Source organism: Anser brachyrhynchus (assembly GCF_964034855.1).
Source record: "Anser brachyrhynchus genome assembly, chromosome: 1".
In the NCBI taxonomy this organism is placed as follows: Eukaryota; Metazoa; Chordata; class Aves; order Anseriformes; family Anatidae; genus Anser; species Anser brachyrhynchus.
The window spans coordinates 88,783,069-88,807,469 of record NC_137694.1 but is presented as its reverse complement, the minus strand read 5'-3'; the positions used below and the strand labels follow the sequence as shown (position 1 = coordinate 88,807,469).

Here is a 24,401-nt window from a genome sequence, read left to right as displayed (position 1 = left end):
ACTCACAACAGACACTAGTCTCTGGAGTGATTACTTTAAGAGTCATAAGTGACGTGTAAGCTATGTGCCCAGATACAGCTACGTGAATATCTAAATAGGCAAATCTTGTTTGAAAACTCAGAAAACTGTCTTGTGGTGAGAACTAACACCTCTGAAAGAAGGTTGCCAGTTTTCATTCATTGCTTGCTTCTTCCCATCCGCTTAGAGCAGGACTGAAAAGAAAACAAGCCAATGACAGAGAAATGAATACTACTGAGCTAAGTATATGAGCAGATGTCTTCAGACTTAACCTTGGCAGCTTCTGGGCAGTGCAGTAATGGGTCTCTACATGTTCAGTCTATCTCCTCTTAACCCACGCACCCGGAAAGAAAACGGGCCACCTCCTCCACAACAAACACAGGAGTTCCCTTTGCTACCCTCTGATCGCTGAGCATCCTTTCTTTTTAAAAAGACAGTGTACAAAGCAAGTACAGAAACAAACAAATAAGGACAGTGACATCAAGCAGACCACCTCCTCACAGGCAATCATTTTTTAACCTTTGGGAAGTCTAACCATAGAAGATTTAGCTCTACAAACATGCCACAGATTAAAAAAAATAGAAATACTGCAGACCCAGCAAGGGGTTTCCGCTCTGTCTCAGAGACAGAGCAGCCCTTCTGTGACCAAAATGACATAACCATGAATTGTTTTCTTTATTCACAAAATTCCTAAGATCCACATTACCTAAAAGTCCTAATTCCTTTTTAAGCAGCTCATGCACTTAGATGACTGCATTTGTAAGTTTCCAAATGGCAGAGCTGTCCGAGCCAGAAGAACACTTACAGGGAGTGTGTTTTCCTTCTGTCATGGAAAGAACTCTGAATTTCCTGTGCTCTAGTCAATGCATTGGCAAGTTCACTGCTGGAAGAGATGGAGGGACACCATCTGGGATAAGCAGCAATACCACCCCAGCCAGACACGAGACAATGAAACCCAAGCACCCAGTGAAATGCATTGTCCCTTTGCCAACAGATTCCAGCACAAATTACAGTGAAGTTATGTTAGCACAGAGCTAGCCGGTTAGTCAGCAAAAGAAGAGGAAATGTGTACACATACACACAGGTATTAACAGCAACCACCAACTTGATTAGTTACCATGGTGTCTAGTGGGACTGGAAGAGAAGACCCAGCCCTGTTACATTCCCAATCTGGCGTCTATATCAGGATCTCTGTAAGGAGAGGAAGATAAGCAGGATCCGATCCCAGCACACCAAGGCAGAAAGGAAAACAAAAAACAAAAAAACACCAAAGTCAGATCATGAACGGAAATTGTGGCCATGCAGGGTTCCAGATGCCGCGCAGCGCCCCAGCCCACCTCAGTTCAAGGCAGAGTTGTTATCTAAGAGTAAGTACATCTCACCGCTACCACCACACACTAGGTTAGTGTCATGGAGAAGAAAGTCCATAAGTTTGAAGGGGGTCACAGCACATTTGGTTTCTCTTAGCATGTCATGCAGAGCTGCCACGGTCAGCAAAAGCAGTATTCAAACTTCAGAGTTTACTTTCCTGGGAGAGCAGTTAAATCTATTATACGAAATTACTGCACGTGAACTCCTGCTCCAGGCTCAGCTCCAGCACATGTCCTTCAGCAGGAAGACAGTGGACAGCAGGTCACTCAGAAGCAAAGCATGTGGACCATCACATGTACACTCCTGGTGCGTGACTCTGCAGGTTTCTTCTCAGTTTTTAGCAGAAGGACACATGCAGAAAGGGGGAAGCAGACTTTCTGCACAATTTTGAGCACATGCAGCTGCCTTCACTGCACTCAGCCTTACCATTGGGAATAGCCAACTCACTTTCTCTAAGCTCTCCAACTGGGAAAAGGACAGGGCAAAGTTCAATTTAGAAATCCCCACAAGTTTATTTATGGAGTTGTTTTCTTTTATCTGACAGGCAACCAAGAAAACCTGCAGGAAGCAGGAATATTTGTTGGGGAAAGAACAGAAGAAGGTTATAAATCTTGATTTTGTTTCTAAGATTACAGACATAATTTTCATTCTTTCTTACCAAAGCAAATGACCATCTAAATTAGAGAGAAAGAGAAAAGAGAAAGCACTTCCCCCACCACCAACAAGCTCCATCACCACAGGATTCAAGTTTGCTTTTGTTAGGTCTTGTTGCATTCTCACATCCCCACTCAAAGAACTGTGCTTTATTTAGGAAATATCCTCCTAACACAAAAAAAAAAAACCAAACTTGTAGGGATGGTAACAGTTAACTAAAACCAGACAGTTGAATGAGGATGGATGTGGAGTGGTTACTCCTTCCTTACTTTAAAGAGTGGTGATGAAATGGATTTTGGCCAGTGTACTACTGGCTCAGGAGCACGACACTGGTAACTGAAAAAATCAGTCTTCATCTCAACAGAGCATTCCCTAAAACTGCACATGTGGCACTTTTTCTTTGGGAAGGGGGAGGCTAAGGGAACAAGGGAGTAGGGATGGGAAGGGGAACAGAACAGAGCTAGGGGATCTTAGGTTAGATGTTCATACGGCACATAAGCTTGTGGCAGGGGATCAGCTGTAACGTTTAGTGATTATCAGGTGCAACTCATGGTCAGCAGGTCTTTTCAAGCACAGCAGAGAAATAATCATTATGGGCAGATGGCCAGTCTTCCACATGGCCTTACCCTACCTGTAGTTATGGTTGCCAAGACTTGGCTGAAACAACTCCTACCCCCCTCTAAGCCCTCCCTCTGATCCTACTGCTGTTCCTCACATCATACACAGGTGAGGAGGGAGATCTCTTACCCAGAGTAACGTTTTTTAGAGTTGTTCTTTCTGATGACAAGACACACGACAATAGAGATGAGCGGTGTGAGACCTGTAACCGTACCGATGACTATCCCTGCCACCATGGCAATGGGGAACGCAGGCAGGCTGTCTGGGGAGAGAAGGGAGAAAACATTCAACTCTTCTGCATTCCCTGATTAACAGAAGTGCAAACCACAAATGTTCTTGACCTTGGATTCTTTTAGAGCAGAAGCACTAATGTAATATCCAGGAATTAAAACATGCAGCCTAAATGGTAGCGATTGCAGGCAGCTAGCAGAATAATGTATGAACAGAGCAGACACCAAGAGCGTTCTTTAAGTCACCATCCTTCAGAAAAGGCTTTATATTGAACTAAGAATTTTTTACATGTCAAAGAACACAAGTGATAATGACAACAACCCTATCTCATTTTGTGTCTGAGAAAAAAAGTTACGTTCACCTTGCAATTCCCAGTGAGGTCAACAGGAAAAGGCAGGCACACTTGAAAGCAGATTTGAACTTAACACATTGCTAATCAACGAAGAGCGCTGAAGGCTGGGTGTTCTCTGGGTAGCATGCAGCAAACAGCCCAGTTACTACCCACAATCACTCTAAGAGAATTTATACATGCTTCTGGTGTCTCAAAATACATCTCTATACATTTTCATAGCGTCATTCTTCCCCTTCTTAAGTCAGGATCATCAAAAGGTATTAGCAATATGCTTACAGGAACACAGTATTGCTTTACTCACATTTTCCCCAGTACAATTTGGGGGAAGGAGAGGCCAAGAAAGAGCAGCCAGAAATAAAAGCCAATCAGAGAATGAGTACAAAAGACTTACAGGAGAAAGAATACACAATCCACCATTATATCTTTTTGCAGTAGCAAACAACATTCCCCCTCTCATCTTGTTTAGTACAAGGAACATCTTCAACCAGAAAAATCATCTTCAACAAGAATCCATGGTACGATAGTTCCTTCCACCAAACACAAGTAAATCAGCATAAGATGCAACAGGTAGAACACCTTATATAGAAAATCATTCTCAGATAACTGCATCTGACCACCACAGAATTGTTGAGTTTGGACGGGACATCTTGACATCATCTAGTCCAAATCCCCTGCTCAAGCAGTGTCAGCTTGTGCAGCCTGCTCAGAACTCTGTCCAGTTGGGTTTTTGCTGTCTCCAAGGATGGAGACTCCACAAACTCTCTAGCAATCTATTCCAGTGTTCAACCATGCTCACAGAAAAAATGTGTTTTCTTATACTGAGATGAAATTTCTTGTGTTTGAATGTGTGCCCAACGCTACTTCTCTTGTTGATGGGCAGCACTAAAGAACTTGGCTCAGTCTTCTTTAGATGCTCTCTCTCTCTCCTCAGATATTTATGATTATAAATATTGATATCTTAAATATAATTACTGATGAGATCTCTCTGAGTCTTTCGTCTCTTTTGCAGGCTAAACAATCCCTATGAAAGGTGGCCTAGTCCCTTAATTATCTTAGTACCCTTTTGCTGGATTTCTCCCAGCAAGGACCATGGACCATGCTTACATACAGCATTCCCAACAAGTCTACAGTCGAGCCCATTTTGACACACTTATATAGGAGGGAATAGCACAACACAGTGCCCTGCTGATGCAGGGGCATCATACTAACACAACATTTAGTATTGTTCATTTTGAGTTTAATGACTTCCAGGAGAAGGGCTGCACGATCTCTAGCCATTTCACTGTTCATACCCTCATTTGACTGAATACCATATCAGCAGCTTTCCTAGCTTTTCAGTGTTTGATGCCAATTCATAACAACTCCGCAATTCTTAGTCTTAGTAAGAAATTAAAGATGAAGACATCAGTGCCACAATTTAAAAGGAGACATCCTGTTTTCAACAACCTTTGGCAACATCTGCCATTAAGGAGAATCTTATGAACAATAGTACTTTTCAGGTACAGAAGACAAAGATTGCCTTTGAGCCCCACGCAAAGAAAAGTGGATTTCTTTTGAGGCATTTAAGAAGTAGGAGTTCCGAAGTTTCTTTACAGGTGTAGGAACGACTGTCTGCTAAAGCATCAAAACAAACATGCACTTCTGCTAGCAGACCACCTCCCACCTTGTACTCAAGGGAAAAAAATAAGCAACACTTTCAGAACAAGAAAGTGGCAATCCAAAACTATAGTGTCATGTCTGCTAAAAAACTGATATTAAAGAAGATGACAACAGCTAATCTGATATATTTGTTATTTCTTTGATTCAGATGAGATTTTTGGTTGACTGGATTTGGGTCAAGAACAAATTATGCTCTGTTGACAGAGTTTTTAACAGGCTACAAGAACACAACTGTTTGCACATGAAACCAGAGGCTTTACTACCTCTCAAAACACAAACCAACAGACTACAGAAAAGCCTACACAATTTTATGACTGCATAGTTCAGCTAAAGAATTATGTCTCCCACCCCTTTTCTTATGTTCTTCAGTATTGCACTGTTATATGAATTCCTCATAAATATTTGCATAGCATACAGTGATTTCATTGTAACAGACAGCCCCAACAACATAACCAAATGTTAGCTTTCAAAGCTGGTGTTTAAGTTCATAGTTTAACATGAGCCAAAACTCAAGCCTTTCAAGGAACATTTTTCACTAAGTATCACAGTAATTCAGAGCATCTTCCATTTTCTCTGGAAATGTGCTAGAATTTGTTTCCCATTTCATAAAGCTGAAGTTTTCCAATGCTGGTAAGTAGAAAGATTTCCATAAGACAATTCTAGTTTTTCCCCTCATGAAAGTTCAGATCAAAGAGGGACTACCTCCAGATAACACCAGCTGTCTTTAACACAGTGTGTTAAGAAGCTTCTTATTACAGGTAGGGGAAGCCTACCATAAAGGACTTGGGATTCCCTACAAATTTCCATCATTTATGCTCTGAAGAGTAGTCCTTTCCAGATTCAGATACTCCAGTGAAACATCAGCCTTGCTTTCATCCCCACTAACAGGATTTTTCCAATGTACTTGAAGTATTGTTTTGTGCAAACACTGCGTAGACTTTTCAATGAAAAACAGCTGAGTTAGCCTGGCAATTCTGAACAGCGAAGTCAACACAGCAACTTATTAAATGTTTAATCCAAAATGTAAGGCTAACCAAGCATCTGTGATCAAGACCATTTAAAAGTGTAAAGTATGGTGTCCACATTGAACCTTTAAAGGGCAGCTGACCCAAATTGACCAAAGGAATATTCCATGCCATACGGCATCAGACTCAGCACTAAAATTGTGGGGAGTTGGCCAGGCGATGATGCCCTTGCTTGGGGACTAGCTGGACATCAGTCAGCTGGTACTGAGCAATTGCTTTGTGCATTACTTGTCATTTTGTTCTTAATAAATGTTTTTTATCTCAATCTACAAGTTTTCTAATTTTGCCCTCCCAATTCCCAATTCGCTTCCCCGCATCCAGCTGGGCAGGGAAGAGGAGGAGTGAGCAAGCAGCTGTGTGGTGCTGCTCTTCCTATGCTGCTGAACTGGACGGGCTGCAACTCCAGAGTGAACTTGTGTCAGAGGGACTGGGACCTGTGGATGAGTCCACGTGGGACCATGTACACCCCAAAGTACCTGTGGCCATAGGTAAGTCCACTCCAGCAGGTGTCTGAAGGGTCCTCTGAAGGGACCGTGGCCAACGAAAAGGCTGTGCCAGAACAGGTACACCTTGAAGCAACTGTGGCTGTGGATAAGTCCATGACACAACAGGTGGACCTCTAAAGGGACTGTGGCTCACAGGTAACACAATGCCAGAGCAGGTACACCTCTAAGGGACTGTGACCAACAGACAATCCCAAGCCGCAGTAGAGGAGAGGGGAGGAGTTCACTACAATGTTAAACCTGCAGCAGTGGAGATTGCAGCGGATTATGCATTTAAACTGTTGTAACCCGTCATCTGAATTGCATGTTATGGGAAGCACCACAGCAAGAACCACTCAAACCAACTGAGGATGATCCTCACAAGAAGTGGTGCAAGTGCAGCAGTGGCCCCACCTGAATTGGCTTTGGCATCCATTAACCCTACGTAACACACTTCCTCTCCTGTCCTGAACCACCACCATAACAGACAGAACCAAAATTACAGACTAAATGACCATTTTATGGACATTTCACAGGGGCAGTCAATGGACTAAGGGAATTATATCTGTATTAACCGACAGTTGATGACTAATAAGGATGTACTGAAAAGCATGGGACCTGGGCATGACGTAAATAGTATAGAAAAAGGGGTGGATAATGTCCTCATTTTGGTTGGGATAGAGTCAATTTTCTTTGTAATAGCTGCTATGGCGCTATGTTTTGGATTTGTAATGAAAATAGTGCTGATAACAAACCATCGTCTTAGTTGTTGTTGTACAGTGCTTACACAGTCATGGTTTTCTCCATTTCTCATACTGCCCTGTTAGCAAGGAACTAGCAAAACTCCTGACCCAAACTGCCCAAAGGATATTCTGTACCACGTGATGTTGTTCTCAATAATAGAAGTAGGAGGAGTTGGCTGAGGGCTGCCATTGCACAGAGCATCTGTTAGCTAGTGGTGAGTAACTGCATTTTGCATCACTTTTATTTTTTCCTTTGGGGTCTAGGGAGTTGTTTTTTTCCTTCTTTGCTTTTTCTTTCCTTCTTCTTTCTCACGAAATTTTATCTCAATCCACAAGTTTTCCAACTTTTGCCCTCCCACTTCTCTTCTCCCTATCCAGCTGGCAGGGAGTGAGCAAGCAGCTGTGTTGCACTAAACTGCTTATCAGGATCAAACCACGACTGTGCCTTTGGATAATTTAAAACACCAGCCACATGACTTAGAATAATTAAATTTATACCTAGTTAAAAAAAAATAAAACACGCACAAGAGTCAAGATCAGCTAAGATGAGGATGGATTACATGCTATTACAAAAGTATTCTGCCTTTAACTGGAAGTACTACAAGACAGTATTACAGCTACAGCTATTATCGTATATATAGCCTGAAAGCCCGTTTTCAAGGTGTTCCAAGAGATCTGAAGACAACTGTTGTAGAATTTTCCCTGTGGTACAAAGTACTGCCAAACACAGAGTTCCTTTCAGAAGGGGTGAGATTCTCTTGTCCTGGTGCTCTGCCTATGGGGAAATGCTACACTAGACACCCTTTAATTTCTTTGATTTTAGGCTTGTTAGGAACCAGTAAGCAGAAGTACAACTCAAACTCTTGCAGCAGTCAAACTGGAACACCAGTTACTTTTCCTAAATGAATGATGAGAAAAAAATAGTTCAAGTTCTCATTGTTGTTTGGTCTGATGAAAAGATCCTAGCAGTTGAACCATCCAGCAGCATTTGTTTCAGCCCATACAGCTTTTGCAAAAGCAGGATGTTATCTGAAGGCACATTATTTCCTAGAACTATATCTTCAGAGCTATTTCTAACTGATCCTCCAATCCACACCTTTTTATCTTGCTGTTTCCCACACAGCAAATTGGTTATAGCTCTCTTTCAAGCTTCAGGACAGACATGGAAAAAAAAAAAAGAAATCAGGAACTTTCTTTTCCATAGGCGTATTGGGTTTACACAGTAAGGTGTCAGGGGAACTGCATGAGCTGCTTTCACAGCCAGCTTCAAGAGACCCAGGAGTTCCTTTCCACAGGCAGGATACAACTGAGCCCATGAGCCAAGCTGATGGCACCTCTGGGAAAGCATATTTAAGAGAACAAAATGTTGCACAGCAGTGAGGAGGGAAAAAAAAAGGAAAAAAGGAAAAAAGGAGGGACATGGACCCATGCGCATCAAGGTCAGAGAAAGATGGAGGAGAGGTGCTCCAGGCACCAGAGCCTGCAGCCCGTGGAAAAGACCACGAAGTATGTTATCTCCCTCCAGCCCACAGAGAAGATCAGTGTGAAGCTGCAGAGATATCCACGCTGCAGCCTGTGGAGGACCCCAGGAAGTATCTACCTGCTTTGGCAGGAAGAAAGCTGTAGCCCAGCCTGGAGCAGGTTTATCCTGCAGGACATGGAAGGAGGGAACCCATACTGGAACAGAGGAAATGTTTGTGGAGAAAGGGCTGGCAGAGAGAAGCTGTTATGGACTGAACCAAACCTCTCATTTCCCATATTCCACACACCACTCAAGGCAGGGGAAGTAGATTCAGGTTGAGCCTGGGAAAAGGTGGGGAGCTGCAGAGGGGAAGGTTTCCCCTGTGACAGTAACTGGTAAGTGATCTCCCTACTTTTAAAATGACAAAGCTTGTACGTCAAGGTATTTTCTCTGTCTTGTTTCCAAAGGGGAAGTAAGAGAGCAGTTGAGTGGGCATCTGACCCATGGTCAACCCCCCAAAATATGCAAATTAAAGTATCACCTCTGTTGCAAGAGGCAGTTAAGTGAAGTAGCACAGAAGAGAAATAGGTACAGACATTTCCTTCCATACATCACGATCCTTTATTTTAGGGAAATGCAGAGTCAGTTGTACATACTAAATTCCATTTTATTATCTGCAGATAATCCTCAGGCTTTGCTTTTCCAAGATAATTCATTTAATATTGAGTTCTTGTCTTGCTGAAGCCAACACGCAAGTCTGTTGAAAAATATCAGCTGAATTAGCATACTGAAATGTCTTCATTTGTTTAATTTGGGTTAAAATCTGAAGAGGCTTTGCCAAGACAAACCAGTGGTTGCTTTACTGCTTCTTCATAGAGACTACCAATAGAGTAAAAGAAAAATAAACTGACCTATTTTATATAGATTGCAAACTTCTTCCAAGAAATGGAAAACTAAGTGACCTCCAAAAGGTCCCATCCAACTTGAGCTATTCTGTGAAAAGACATGGGTATAGACCTTGCCTACAGTACATGGAATGATCTCATGAGCAAGGGTATACTTGTAGCAGCAGCAGCATTCTAATTAGAGTATACGCATGGGTAATCTCCTCTAACACATTAAAAACTAGTGGAATAGTTGTATCAGCATTGTCATTTATGAGTCCAACATTTACTCTTTTTTATTAAATACAAATTTGGAAATCTGATCACTGTGAGAACTGTTTCTTTGCATGAACCGTCACATTTTGGCTGAACCCCAGCTTACCTAGAACAATCAAACGTTTTGGGTGGCTGGGGAAAATAAACAGCCAAACTGACATATGGAACACAAGCACTCTTGAACTGTAATCACCATTCCCAAATACTAATCAGAAGCTTTAAATAACTGGAAGTAGCCAGCCCTTGCAGCTTACAAGGGTCACTACGAATACTTTAAGAATGGCTGTGTAAAAGAGACTAAGTGGACATCCAATAACCTTTGCATGGAAGATAGTAGCATCTCACTGTCAGCAGGTGCTCAGGCCAGATTATTAGTTTTGTTTTCCAGTATATATATATAGTATGTATTCAAAAAAAGAGCCTGCCACTTGCTCTCCTAATTTCATAGGTCATCCTAACCTTTGATGTAGCATAATACAGAAAAAAACACGTTCACAGGAATCTTAAATAAGATGAGTTTTCAGCACAGTTTCCATCAGCTTTTGCTAATACTTGTTAGAAGTTTAGGAATTGATGGAAATAGAGAAAAAGTACATGACATTCATTTTTTTTTAAAACAGCTGTCAGACTATCAGGACCTAGAAGACGAGAATTAAAGAGATGGTTGTTCCCTCCAGGCCACTCTCCCACCCCCATGAAAAGTAATATAGACATGGAAGAGGGGAGATGATGAAAGGGAAAATAAAATTAAAAAAAAAATCACACAGGGTGAATACCTTTCTCCACAACTCTAACTCGGATTTCTCCTGGTTTGACAACAATATCAGGTGGGTTCTTGACATCACAGATGTAAGTGCCGTTGTCCCGGAACTGCATGTTTGATATACTGATAGAAGCATCTTTCTTGTTAAGGTCTCCAGTCCAAGTGATCCTGTCTTTAAATGGTAAGTCCTTTCCAGGGTATGACCTTCCATTAAAGTAATAGAAAAACTGTAGTCAAGGAAAAGAGGATATAAGAACAATCCAATTAGAGATTATAGAGCTGCCATACTTCTCTCACTATTACAGCATTCTCCTAGAGTTCACTGTATAATGCACAGCTAGCATTAGACATTTGTGTGTTGTGTTTTGTTTTTTTTCCCCCCTCCCACCTCACCACCTTAGTCTGGCTTGTTATGTCTTGATCACATAACCATGCTATGGCTTATACCTCAATCATACTACCTCAATAGACTCCAAGTTTTGATGTTCTGTTGTTGCTTTCTTTTTCTACCCCCCCCCCCCCCCCGCCACTTTTTTTGGGGGTGCAGGGTTTGATGGACCAGAAGGTGGGGAAAAGAGAACAAGGCTGGTAACCTGGGAATAATTAAAGAATTGAACTTCTTCCAGATCACAGCCATCTGTCTTTCAGGTAGAGGAAGCCTTCTGCATCCTAGCAGGAAACAGTTACCAAGCTTCCTATCTTGTGTGTTGCTGCATGTGACTTGCAACTACGGTATAGCTTAATTAACATGCAATAGGTTCCTTACCTGCACCCCTCAAGAAGTCCCACTAGCAATTTAGAGCACATCTAGCTGTGTTCCAGAAACCTCTAAGGTAACTAAATATAATTGTTTCCTGACTTCCAGATGATTAAGTCGCACATGGCTCTGTATTCCCTAGACCTGACCAAAAATCCTTGAAGAAAGAACCTCTTTAGCACTGTCTTTGAAAACTGTACTAAAACTGCACCATTCCTCACTATACCTGACCAAATTTAGAATATACAGCAGTAGAAGTGCATACAGCTGCACAGGACAAAAGCCCACTTTCAGACACATTGGATGTTTAAGCACTGGTCATAATCGTAAGAGACAGATCAAGGCTGTAAAACAGAAGTACATTGTGAAATAAAGAATTAATCTTAACCAAGACTCAACCCAAGTTTTCTTCAGTTCAGCCTCCAGAGCATGGTTAAAGAAATTTAAGACTATATTCTAGCTTCCTCTTTCTACAGTCTTCTTTACAAAGCAGTCTCTGTGGCACAGAAGAGACTGTTTACAAGCCAGTCCTCTTCCATTCAGGTCATCTCCCATTACCTTACCTGGTCCTACCCTTGACCTGAGGGTTGTCTGTTCTGAAACTAAGGAGATTGATCTTATTACAAATACCTTCAAAGGTAGACTAAACAGTACACAAAGAGAAAATAAGCAACTTGCACAATGTTACACTGTAGTGGTGATAATTCAGATTCCACGAGCAGCTCCACAGCTCGTTTTCAAGTATAAGATAAAGAATTTAGAAGATTCTTAGCTGCTCATCTACTTCTTACACAGAGCTACCACACCAACATACCTCTCCTCTGACTAAAACTACTTGTATATTTTCCAGCTGCTGCACACTCCAGCCTTTGCTGAGATCTAACATATTGCAATACATTTAAATAACTCAAAAAAAAAACTAAACTGAGAGTGGTGGAGACAAAACACACAGAAGAAGGCTCCAATCCACATTTACTTGACCTCAGAACCAACTAAAAGATCTCTGAATACTTATCACAGACTTCCACCCCAGGTAGGTTCCTCTATAGCTGTTCCTTACTGAGATACGAGTTGCTGCTCCCTCTGGTTGAAAACTCCAAGAAACAGATGCTGCACTGCTGATCACTTCCACAGATGTAAACGTGCATGGAAGCTTTGCATCTGTCCCATTCTCCACAAACATTTCTTCTGGAGTGCTGACCTCTACTGCGGATACTTCAACTGTATGAAAAAGGCAAAGAGAAGAAAGAAGGAAAAGAAGAGGCATCGGTGCTGCTTTGAGAGTCAGGAAGTTGCAGTGGTAACAGTTCATATTGCATTGCTTTTAAGGGAAAATTAAGAAGCGGCAACAACAACTCCTACAGCAAGTGTGTGTACAGGCATTGCATTATACCCATAACATAAACAAGTATACAGCAGGTCAGTTCACTACTCTTTCCTTGTATTATCTGTTACAGGATGTTTTCCTTCCACAGATGTTTCCTCTACAGCACTTTGTGGAAGTCATTTCTATAGTGCAAAGGATGAGCTTACACTCTTCCCTTCTAGCTGCCAGCAGAGACTGTAATAAATAAGCCCCACTGGAGGAACTAACATCTTGGATCCAGCTATTACTCAATTTCCTCTAGAGCTCACATCTTGTTTCCCATTTCTTCAGCTTTTCTCAGCTGTAGCTGGAAAAAGAACTCACCTTTACTAAGCTGAGGATTAAACCTCTCTGGGTCCCAGCCATGCTATCAGCTTCTACTCTTTGGCATGGTTCAAGGTCTTCATGTCTAAGACCTCATAAGTAGTCACTCAGATACAGTTTAGAAGCATGAGAGTAGTTTTTTCCCCCCCCCCCCACCATGAGGCTTATGCATGGTCAAAGCAACAAACAGACCACAAACACCCCGCAGCTATTAAGTAATCAGGGTTAACTTTGTGATTGCACCAGTAGTATGCCTACAGGGTAAGTGAAATTCATCAGGATTTGGAAAAAAAAAAAGATGAATATATTCTTTATCTGACTTTTTAAACCGCAAAGACACTATCCAGATTTAAACAAAGATATACCCATAGATTTATTCAAGTTTAGTTTAAAAAAAAGGAGAGTGACCTTGTAACTCCACAAAATAATTTCTCTCATTGTCTGTGTCACATTCATATGAAAGCAAAAGTCTTGGAAAAATATCTCTACAGCTGGGGGCACACATGACACGTGCCCCCAGTAACTCAAATGAAAACCACGTTTTAATAAGGTCAAGACTTACAGCACAGAGCCAGTACTAGTAAGCTGCTTCTGATCCTGTGATTCTGTTTTTGGGCTACAATATCTTATATTTTCAGGATTTACTCCCTTATTAGAAGAGGAGAGCAAGCCTTTCTGTTTCCTCGGTATCTTGATTTACTTCTTCACTTTGAATAAACTAGTTCTCAAAGTAGGCAAACTGAAGATAAACACTACAGTTAAAGACAGTTAAAAAAAATAAAAACAACACCCAAGTTAGTCCTTAAATGATGGGCTTTACGCTTTCAGTCAATGACAGCAACCACCTCGGCAACCAGGGCCACGAGCACAGCGGGTACCAGCAGCCAGCCCTGCAAGTGGTAGGTCCGTCGGTGAGACAAGCGAGCTAGGAACGAGGAAAGCACGTCGGGTAAGCCAGGCACTGGGTGCGTGCACGGCCACGTAGGGTCTGCTGTCCCTCTCACTCAGCCAGCCTGGCAAACAAGGGCAAGGCAGAGCACGTGCCCAGGGGACACGGAAGGCCCATGCAAGCACTGCAAGGGTGGAAGAATTAAGCAAGCCAGTTTAATTACAGTAACCAAAACCAGAAGAAGCCACCATTCATTCCCTCTGCTTTTCAAAGGTCACGCTGTTCGCTCCTCAACCTCACTCTCTCGACAGTCCCGTCAGGTTATCCCCAGTTCCCCAGCCTACCCTGTCACCATTGCTCTCGCTGCAAACAAGTGAAACAGCACCCTAAGAGAGGGGGATTTTCATCAGGAGGTTCTATCAGAGCTTCTTTTCTCTTGTATGAACCCTTGACTGCAGGCCAAAAAATATTCTTTTGTAAAACAATTACCAAATATTTGTTTGGAACACACAAAGGCTTCTAGCAATTCAATTAAATGAACTCAGAGCTGCTGTGCTTTATGTAATTTTTCCAGCTAATGGAGTGGAGAAGAAAAAAACTAATCCATTGTTTTGAGTCCAAGGCACAGAACAAGTCTGCCTTTCAAGCATAAAACAAGCAAGATGCCCTCAGCATTTGTGTAGGAAGAAAATAGTCTGCGCAGACACTGTCTGCTTGTACGTGGTACAGAGAACCCCTTGCCACAAACAGGGAGTGGGTAGCAGAGATCTGCTTCCAAAGAAATCCCTGTTCTAACTTACTAGCAACTTGTGAAAGAAATGTAGCGAAGCAAGAAAATCCCAGTTCTTCCTTCAGTCTAGGAAGGCAGGAACTATATAGTGTCCTGTACAGATGTTTACAGTTTAATTTTCACTTCCTACTTGCTGTCTCGACTTCATGTCTTCCTTTGCTTCTTCCCTCCCTGCCCCCAGTTAAATAAAAAGGTCACTCGCTATTCGCTCTTTCAGCATGCACAGCTTGAGCTTCTTCTCCTCTGCTGTCTTACAGCATGAGACAAAATAACTTGGAAGTGGTAGAGGAGCCACAACATTTGACATTTGTTTTTCTTTAGCTCTCTGCTCCCATACTTTCACTGATACAGTGGCAGTTCCCACTACCCTGAAATCTTTAGCCTCCTCTACCATAAAAAAAAATAATCCACGTGGGTTTTCTCTTTCCACTTTTGCTAGAGTGACATCCTTCTTCCAGCTCCATCTATTTAAATACTTCAGTTGGAGAAAGCTGAATTTGGACTCATATTCTAGTTCCACTTATCCACGGGTCCACTCCTCAAGCTTTCTCGGCCTTAACTCCACTAAAGAAGAAAAAAAACTATCAGGAGACTGTCAGAGAGAATGCAGCTTTAGGAAGGGAAGGTCTGCAGGCTAGGTATGGCAAAGATAAACATTTATTTGCTCTTCTCCCATTGATCCTCACTTATCCCACCACCTTGTCCAACTGCCAAGTCCCAGTATTTCCATCCGAACACCTCTTCTAGCCTTCAATCACTTTAATTCTTTTCAAGAGAAAAATGCTTTTCTTTTCACCTACCGTCAAAATGTGCCTCTCCAGTCATTTCTTTTTCCATCTCTAATGTAGTTGGATTTGTTTTACTCCAACTACATCAATCTTTCACAAGTTATATTTTCAGCCCCCACGCTCCAGTGAAAACGCTCCGAATCACAAGTCCAATGACTCATCCCCTACCAAGCCTCAGGACCAGTGCTCCATCCTTACCTTCCTTCTCAGACAACCCTCCTATTCTTCAGGTAGGACTAGACACTCTCACTTCATCCTATCTTTTCTTCCTCTAGTGGATCTTCATCCTTCACCAAGGCTCTCTGTTTTCTCTCTTCCCTCGGTATCTTGTCTCTGGGATCTCATCTGCAGAACAAGTTCAGCTGCCATCGCTGCACTGACTGCTCAGATCTGTCTCTCTGCTCAGGGTCTGTCTCCTTCTGTTCAAAGGAAAGTCTCAGTCTGACACCTTTGTCAGTACGAAGCTGCCAGCTCACGCTAAATGGAACTAAAACAGGGCTCATTTCTTCCCCCTGTGCCTTCCACCACCACGTTTATCACCACAGACCAGTGCCATGTCCAGCTCAGCCTGTGTAGCGTTTTTCACTTTGAACTCTCTCCAGTTTGAGGGTACAGCTGGACCTTGCAGTCTCTTTCAGTTTCTAGCCACCTGCACAGCTGACAGTAGTCTAAAAACTCCCTTTTGTATCTTACTCTTCATTAATGGATATTTTTCTCTGGATTTGAGGGGTATTTCTGGGCTTCTGTCAATACATACGATTCTTTTCTTAAAGTCATTTCAATTCCAAGCTGCTCTGCATCTCTCCCCTTTTTCCATTTTACAAAAATAAAAGCCATCTGCCTTTCACAGCAAGCGTCTCATGGCCTATTTCCTAGCAGTTCTTATTCAGGATCAGTTCAACATCATCTGCAACAGCTAACAAGTGGGCAGTAAGGGCTATCATTACTTTAAAAAAAAAAGAAACACAGCACATCTGCTGTGTCCCCACCTCCCATGACTTTATAGGAACACCTATATGCCACATTTCTCCTAAAAGATTCTCTTTTAAATATTTACTATCTAAAAAAAAAAAAAGGCAAGCTGTTATGACAAGCTCAGCCACCTGCTGAAGTCACCAGGCATTGTCAGCTGCGTGGTATCTCATTTCTCCTTTATACAATCCATTTCCTCAACCGTAGCTATCAGGCTTCTGAGGCAAGTTATCTTCTTGACATTTATATATAGCTGAGCATCCTGGGAGACCCGTACATTTTTGGGGTGCCCGCACGCTTTGGCAGTATACTTCAGTTGCCCACCCCGCGAAGCCTGTTTCCAGCCCCCAGCAAGCCCAGGCACTGCAGACCACCTGCAGACCCACCATCAAGTTATACATCACACTTGTCTAGCCTACGCTTTGTCCTCCAACATATACAAACAATGCTTTGAAAGCCATGGTCACAGAAATTATTGCTCAGGTTTCCGTGCTGCAGCCCAAATCCTGAAGCACAGGACTTCGCAGATTTCAGGCGCTAGCCCTAAACAGTCAGGTCAAAATGCCAGCTCACTGCAACCTGGAAGCATACAAGTTTCAGTAAAAGCACAACCAGTCTTTAGTCATAATAGTTTTATATTAACTGCATGACAGAAAGCAACTCTCATATGGGTAAAAGGGTTAACAGTACTTCGCACAGATCACACCTCCTCTATCAGGTTAGTCAAAGCAGACAGTCACCCTTGATACTTCAGCTGGACAAGAAATGAAGACATCTGACAAAGTAAAAACTACTTCACAAGCAGCAGAAGGCTCTCAAGTCATTTGAATTCATAACTAGGTGGTCATCAGAAAGACACCCAGCTTTGCTGATGAGTTTCTTGGGTGCACAGAGAGAATTAAAACCATTGTTCAATTTTTGCCTCGAGTCACCGAATCCGCAGAAGCACAAAAAGGAAGGACCGACCTTGGCTAGCCTCTTTTCCACAGTATGGACGAAGTTAAAAACATTTACCACGTACCAGAGCTTAAAAGCTGAACGCTCAGCTTCCAAAACAGGAAGTTACTGCTGATGTCCTGCTCTTTGAACATGAGCTGAGGTTACCATAAAGAGCAATCATCATTCATTTTCCCCAAACACCAGCCTCAACACCAGCTGGCTGACATCCAGGCAGTTAAAACGTCTAAGGCACTGTCTATATCTAGTGATTGAACAACCTACATATAGGTTATTTATTCTGTATGTATTCTACATATAGAATAAAAGATTGGAGGGGGAAAAAAAAAAGATATGCAGTTGTAAAATAGAAGCAGAGTATCTGCCAGACATGTATCACCCAATATGCGACAAGCACAGCTGGAGAGTCTCAGGACTGAGAGCAACATCCCAAATGCTTTTTTGCTCTCTTGAAAAAGACAGGCATTAAGGCAGTTACTAGGAGCTGCAATATTCACTGCTCCAAGGGTAACATTAGTAAGAAGAAGACATCATATATGTAAGATCATTGCTTTCCTCTGTGAATTGATGAGGGAAGATGCAGTATTCACCACACACATGTCCAGAACAAGCATGATCCACTACCCAGCATCTCCACCTAGCCAACTTTACTGATGTCATATTGTTTCCATTTACCTGTTGTGAATGAACAAGACCTTCCTAACTCCAAAGGTGCAGTTCTACAGTAGCTAAAGCAGACCTGAAGATCCAGAGCTTATCGCTTCCATTGTAAAAAACCCTGGCGTGTTTGCCAGGATGCACAAAACTAGTGAAAAAGTTGCATGTTTTCAGCTAGTTTGACGCTGACCCAGTTCACAGCCCCCTGGCATCCATACCTCAGCAGTTCTTCTGAGTGGCAACAAGATATTGCTTTGAAAGCACCTATGTGGAGGAAGCCTTTGTAATTACCCAGCAGCAAAGTATGGGAAGATAGAGTCAGTCCGAACGGGTAGCAGACAGGCAACCATAACCACAAGAGTTTGCATATGGTTAGTTAAACAAATTTTGGTTAACTCTTCAGCTTTCAGTGGGATTAAGAGCAATCAAGCTCACAGTTTTCAACAGTAACACAAAAAGGTTGTAGTATTACACTGGTGAAGTTTACTTTCCAGTATCTTTGACACGGGGCACACCTCCACAGAACAACTCTTAGAGAAGATGGCTAACCGCTGCCTTCAGGGCGCTGAGAGGAGTCCTCCTTGCAGGTCCCTCAGAGGGATCTTTGGCCAGGTCAGCTGAGACTAAGCGAAACGAGCTAGCAACTTAATCTGTAGAGGAGACATTGCATATGTGACTGGCTATCTAACAGGTCAACATCTGGATACCTCCCCTTGTCCACTACCACTAACTGGTGATATCCAAAGCTATACTCATTCTTACTTTTTCTCCTAGACATTGTCCCTCACCCTTTGGAGGGTCTGCTCAAACAGTGCAAACTTATTTCAGTTCCTTCAAAGTCTCTTACAATCATAGAAGCATTGAGGTTGGAAAAAAATCTCTAAGATCATCGAGTCCAACCTTTAACCTAGTACTGAAGTTCCCACTAAATCGTGCTACTAAGTTCTAAATCTACACATTTCACGAATACCTCCAGGGATGGTGACTCAACCACTTCCCTGGGCAGCCTGCAATGCCGCACAACCCTTTCAGTGAAGAAATTTCTTCTAATCTCTTGAAATGCCTCCAAAACTTTTGGCAACACCATCTGTATAAATCCAAGAGTGCCTAAGCTGGCAGCGCTTACAGATCGATGCCCACTCCAGCTGAAGTATTTTCTCACCTTTCACTTGTATCCCCTGGTTGCTTCCACTCTTTTCATACCGGTTAATGAAAACCTTCTGGGCAAGAAATGGTTTTATTCTACATTTTCGTATTTAGAAATAGAGCACGCACTAGCTAGGAAAGGTTGAAAATGGGGCTTGGAAGCACATACGAGGAAATCCTTTCTTGGCACTGAAGCTTTACACTAATTAATTACACCAATAGTTAAAAGTCCTTTGCAGATCATAGTGTCCACACTGAGATCATGGACCCAATTAAAAAGTTCTCTTAATTACGGCTATGAACACCCCAAAATAAACTTGATTCCTCTGGATCCACCTCAGCTTGATCACTAGGAGTCCTAACAAAACTAGAATGCAAATTAAAGCTGTAATCACAGGCATCTTATTTCCACAAGCACTAACACAGCTTAAGTGGAAACTTCTATCAGATCACTAAGTACTGCATGCTTACGGTGGCTGCAGTTCCCTGCTGCACTGCCGTCCTCTTAAAATGACTAGTCATCAGTTCACTAATTAATACAAACAACTTGCTTCATTTATCTTAAAGATGTCTGGAAATACAGTCATTTATATCATTTATAAATAGCCTCGTATGGATGAAAGATCAGGAAATAATCAAAAAGTCTGATGAAAGAAAGATGAAAAGATTCAGACAGGCTGCTACAGGTAACAAGCTGACGACAGAGTCGCAGATCAGGAAGATGGAAATAGATGCATTAATACAACAGTCTCAGCAGCTTACATTTCTGTGGTTTTGTCGAGACCTTTAAAGTCGACATACCTGTATGTTCACTGTGGTTTCCCTAGCAGCCCAGAAGTTTCCAGGAGAAAAGAGGATGTGGGATTTTCTAGTGACTAAGCTTCATAAGTCACAAAAACAATCCACACTTGCGAAACAACGATATTGGGTATTTGTTACTGAAAGCAAGTGCATTGTGAAACAAAGCCCACTGTTGACATCTCTCTCAAACTACAGTCACATGACATTTAGCTATTTCCCCCACCTAAAGTTTCCCCATACATCCCTCAAGAAACAACAGCAGTCAACTCTTTACAAAAGATCTTATTTTAGAAAAGCAGCACAAAGTTACAAAGTTCTCCTCTCACAATACAGCCACCTATGTCTCTACATGCCATTATTCTCTCACTGTAAACAAAACATCCGGTGAAAAAATCCTGTCTTTGATGGTCTTAATAGCTAGGAGAAGACAGGCCCAAATCATTCCTCTGAAATTCCACTAAGATCTGTTTAAGCATCCAAACGTGGGATCAAACTTCCACACGAAGACGCAATTTTACCTTGATACACAAGCAAAATCCTCCATTCCATCCTTCCATATGCCATTCCACCCAGTAACAAAAGATGCTGTGTTTCATAAGAGCGCACAAGTATTAAGGGCCACATACCTCAGCCTAAGAAAGAATAGGCCGTGGCTGACCACCTCTACACCAGAAATCCATCATGGTGTTATCTCAAGTCCTATTAGGTGTATAGGTATAAAAATGCACGTATACATGTGTATATTCCTACGTATGTATTCTTGTACGTCACTGCAGTAGCTTGACTTTGGCTGGCTGACAGACACCCACCCAGCTGCCCTCTCACTCCTCCTTCCCAAACAGGGAAATACGATGAGAAAATAAGATGAGAAAGCTCATGGGTTGAGATAAGGACACGGTGTTCACTTCTAGTTACTATCACAGGCAAAACACACTTGACATGGGGAAAGTTATTTTAATTTGCAATAAAAATTAGAGTTGGGTTGTAAGAAAAAAAGACAAACTAAAACGCCTTCCCACCCTCCCTCCTTGTATTCCCACTCCCCCAATCTCACCTTCACTCCTTCATTCCCAACTCCTCTGCCTCCTTTCCCTGGCCAGGCAGCCGGGGGTACACGGGAGCTTACGATCAGTCCATAACAGCTCCTCTCTGCTGCTCTTCCCTCCTCACACTTCTCCCCTGCTTCTGCATGGGTCCTTCCCATGGGCTGCAATTCTTCAGGAGAACCTGCTTCTGCATGGACTCCTCCGTGGGCCACAGCCTGGATATCCGCTCTTCCCTGGTGCCTCAATTGACATTCAATTTGACACCTCAATTTCAAAGCAACAGAAGCTAAGTTCTGCAGAGGAGGCCGGAGTGGCTTAGTTTCGCTCTCAGTCACCGAGCGCCAGAACAGCATTTTGCTTGAAATACCCCAGATATTTCGAGTATTTCAGACCACTGAAGGAAAGTCTTCCACTCTTCAGGAACACAGCCAGTCCTGCAGCACCCTACTTGTGCTAAGAAACTGAACTGCTGACTCCTAGCCCACAAATACCACCTTGCTGCTCGTCCTTGTGCAGACACAAGCTCAGAAGAGCAGCTGCTAACACAACATTTGCTTGCTGTTGGCCTCTTTGCACATTCAGCTGAGCCCTGCCCTGACTCAGCGATGCGGAAAAAAAAAATCAGCATTTTGTCACCTCAAGTGAAAGTAAACCAGTTTCACTGTGAATCCTTAAGCAGGCTGTGGCAAAGCTGTCAAAGCAGTCAGTAACATCAGTGCACCTTAGCCCCGTATATCCCTGCGCACCTACTTTGACAGAACTTACAGACAGCAAGCCTTCAGAGTCCCTAAGCGCCGGTGCCAGCTTCAACTCCCATGCCAGAGAGTCGGTTTTTCGCGTACTCTTCTCCACATTAGGCAAGGCTGCCCGTTGTTCTGCCGAGGTACCGCAGAACTTGCGTGAGGTTTACATCCCTGGTCAGTGCTTTTAACAAGCAGTGAGGAGCACGCACGAGAAACAGCAGAGAACGCCGGAGCTCCCCGGCAAGCTAGGCCATGGCTTTCGTGTTCTATCCTGAGGGAAACATTTAACTGGTGTATCTGTCCCTCAACCTGGAAAGCATAAAACTGCGACACTTGTGAAGGCACAGAGATCCACGAACAAGCGTTATTGTTGCCTCATGCCCCACTTAGAGAATCAGTCATATGTCAGGTTTGGGCAGATGCTTATTTAGTCTAGAAGCTGATAACATCTAGCACTGTTCTAAATGCTTTTTCCCCAGGGATCACAAGGCCATACTTCCCTGCCTATGCCGGAGACCGGGACACCAACCAGCAGCTCAGGTACTTTCCAAACCAGACACTTTTCCATTCCACAGCCTTAAGTGGTTTTCCTTCCACGACCAAGTTTACAAGAGTTCAAATTCATGTAAACAGTTCTTGTTGACAAAGTCAAACTGAAACAATTAAAAGCCCAAAGTGACAAGTAAACTCACTCAAAGAGCAAAGGGTAGCTGGAATTGCTGATAACAACTGATTTACCTCTAATCATGGGATACTGACACAGCTACCAGCAAGCACGGCAGATTACTCCTGGGCACAGGGAAAGATTCATGAAAATAAGAATTACGACTAAAGCAGGGTGACGACAGGGAGCACACCTTAAAAGAGTCTCCTTGAAACAGCAGTTTTCTCCTACATTGAAGAATATCTTTAAGCTTGTTTAACTCAGCTGAGAGAAGCTGAGTACATATGCTCAACATGTGGCACAGGTATTGAAGAAAACATCCCACCATCATAAACATTTCCTGGGATGATCACAGCAATCCACTAAAACTGTCACAAAGTCTACTAAAGAAATTAGAGTATTAAGGGTCAGAAGCTGGAGACAAAAAATTCAGGGATGTGGATATGCAGATTTTACGAGAAGACACAGTGCAAAGGCTCCATATCAACCAGACCCAAGAAGCTGAGTGTTTTTATTATTCTTACAAATATCAACCCACAAAGTTGCAATCAGCTCAGTGACAACAGATCTATAAGACACCAAAAACATTTGCAGAAGATACTTTGAACCATTCGAAGTATTAGTAACATTTTAATACTAGTCATCGGTGTTTTCACCAGCCTCAAAGACAAACAGAGTTGTTGTTTTTCCCGCTGGCATACAGAGGGATGAGATTAAAGCCATTAAATAAAATTCCATCCCTTAACAGAGTGAGTATGAGATACATACAGGTAAAGTTAAATTATCCAAATGATTACCCTCCTCAGCTAGAGGGGTCACAAGGCCAATCTGTTCTGGTGTGACCAGAGACTTATTTCAGCAGCTCAAGCAAGTGTGAAGCTCTTTGAGGACTGTATCCCTTACTGCTTCACTGATGCTTGTTCTCAGTGATCTTTCATTTACCTGCTAACCAGACCTGGTAGCAAACTCAGTCAGCTCATAACTAGCTATAACATGCAGCAGCGCAGCCACAAAACCAAAAGGGAGAGCCCATGTAATGTATTTCAAAGTAATTCTTGCTCACAAGAATTTGTCAGTGGTGGTGCCAATTGAAATAGCTCCCATGCCCACTTACAACATAACCAGATGAATCTGACCAGGAACTAATCCACGTTCAAAAGAGCACACACCTCTTCCATTATTGTTTTTTTTAAAACCAGACCAACAGCCTAGCCCAATCCACTGTACCCCACATTTGGGCAACAACTGCGCAAGGTCAGGAATGAGTGACTAGCAGCTGCTCAGCCATCTCTTCCCAGGCAGGCTTCTCGTTCTGAAGAAGCATCGATGGCCTTCCTTGTGGCAAACTCTACAGCAAGCTCAGCTCATTTCTACAGACACTCCTCCCAATTAGGGCAGCGCCCACGCCCATGCTCACTGTGTCAGGCAGCAGTGTATGCGGCATCTCCACGCAGCCATCATCTCTTCAGCTTCCACACCGGAAGAGTCAAGCAATCAGAAACTCCAAGACACGTTCATGAGTTGGATCTTAACAGTCCTGGTGCTCGTACAGCTTTACAGAATTTATTACCAAGCAGGAGCCTTGTTTGCCATCTTTCACTTAAGCACATTACAAGAACAAATTACTAGAAGTTGTAACAGATGGCAAATGGACAACTGAAGATAAGATCTCCTCCACTGGCTATGTTGCCTACCTGAAATAAAACTACCCTCATTTGCCCCCGTATCCTGAAGTGCAAGTACTTAGTAAAGTGCCACCTCCCACGCAAGTGCTGCACAGCCCAGTGCTTTACCCCACTCAAGGATCAGCCCCTTAATCTGCTTCCAAACACTGGAGGAAGGCTATAAGCAACATTTTGGAGCAAGCTCCCTGAAGTCCCCTTAATATTATGTGTATTAAGCATCGCAAGCATACTGCAAAGCAATTTGTGCAGGATTTGAAGTAAAAGTTCACAAGACAACC

At 42.7% G+C, this 24,401-nt stretch overlaps 1 protein-coding gene across 6 annotated transcripts in view; it reads right to left on the bottom strand.

Annotated features, from left to right (window-relative positions):
- The window catches only part of MPZL1 (myelin protein zero like 1), a 38,877-nt gene that overhangs the window by 10,382 nt on the left and 4,094 nt on the right, over positions 1 to 24,401 (bottom strand). For 3 of the 6 annotated variants that reach the window (XM_080586667.1, XM_080586671.1, XM_080586668.1), the window contains exons 2-4: positions 12,356 to 12,516; positions 10,552 to 10,765; positions 2,791 to 2,923 (exon numbers count right to left, since the gene is read on the bottom strand). In XM_080586667.1, coding sequence (XP_080442793.1) covers positions 2,791 to 2,923; positions 10,552 to 10,765; positions 12,356 to 12,516 — 508 coding nt within the window. Of the gene's footprint in view, positions 1 to 1,135; positions 1,210 to 2,790; positions 2,924 to 10,551; positions 10,766 to 12,355; positions 12,568 to 15,650; positions 20,976 to 24,401 lie in introns of those variants that run through there. The other 3 variants (XM_080586670.1, XM_080586669.1, XM_080586666.1) reach the window with 3 other exon arrangements.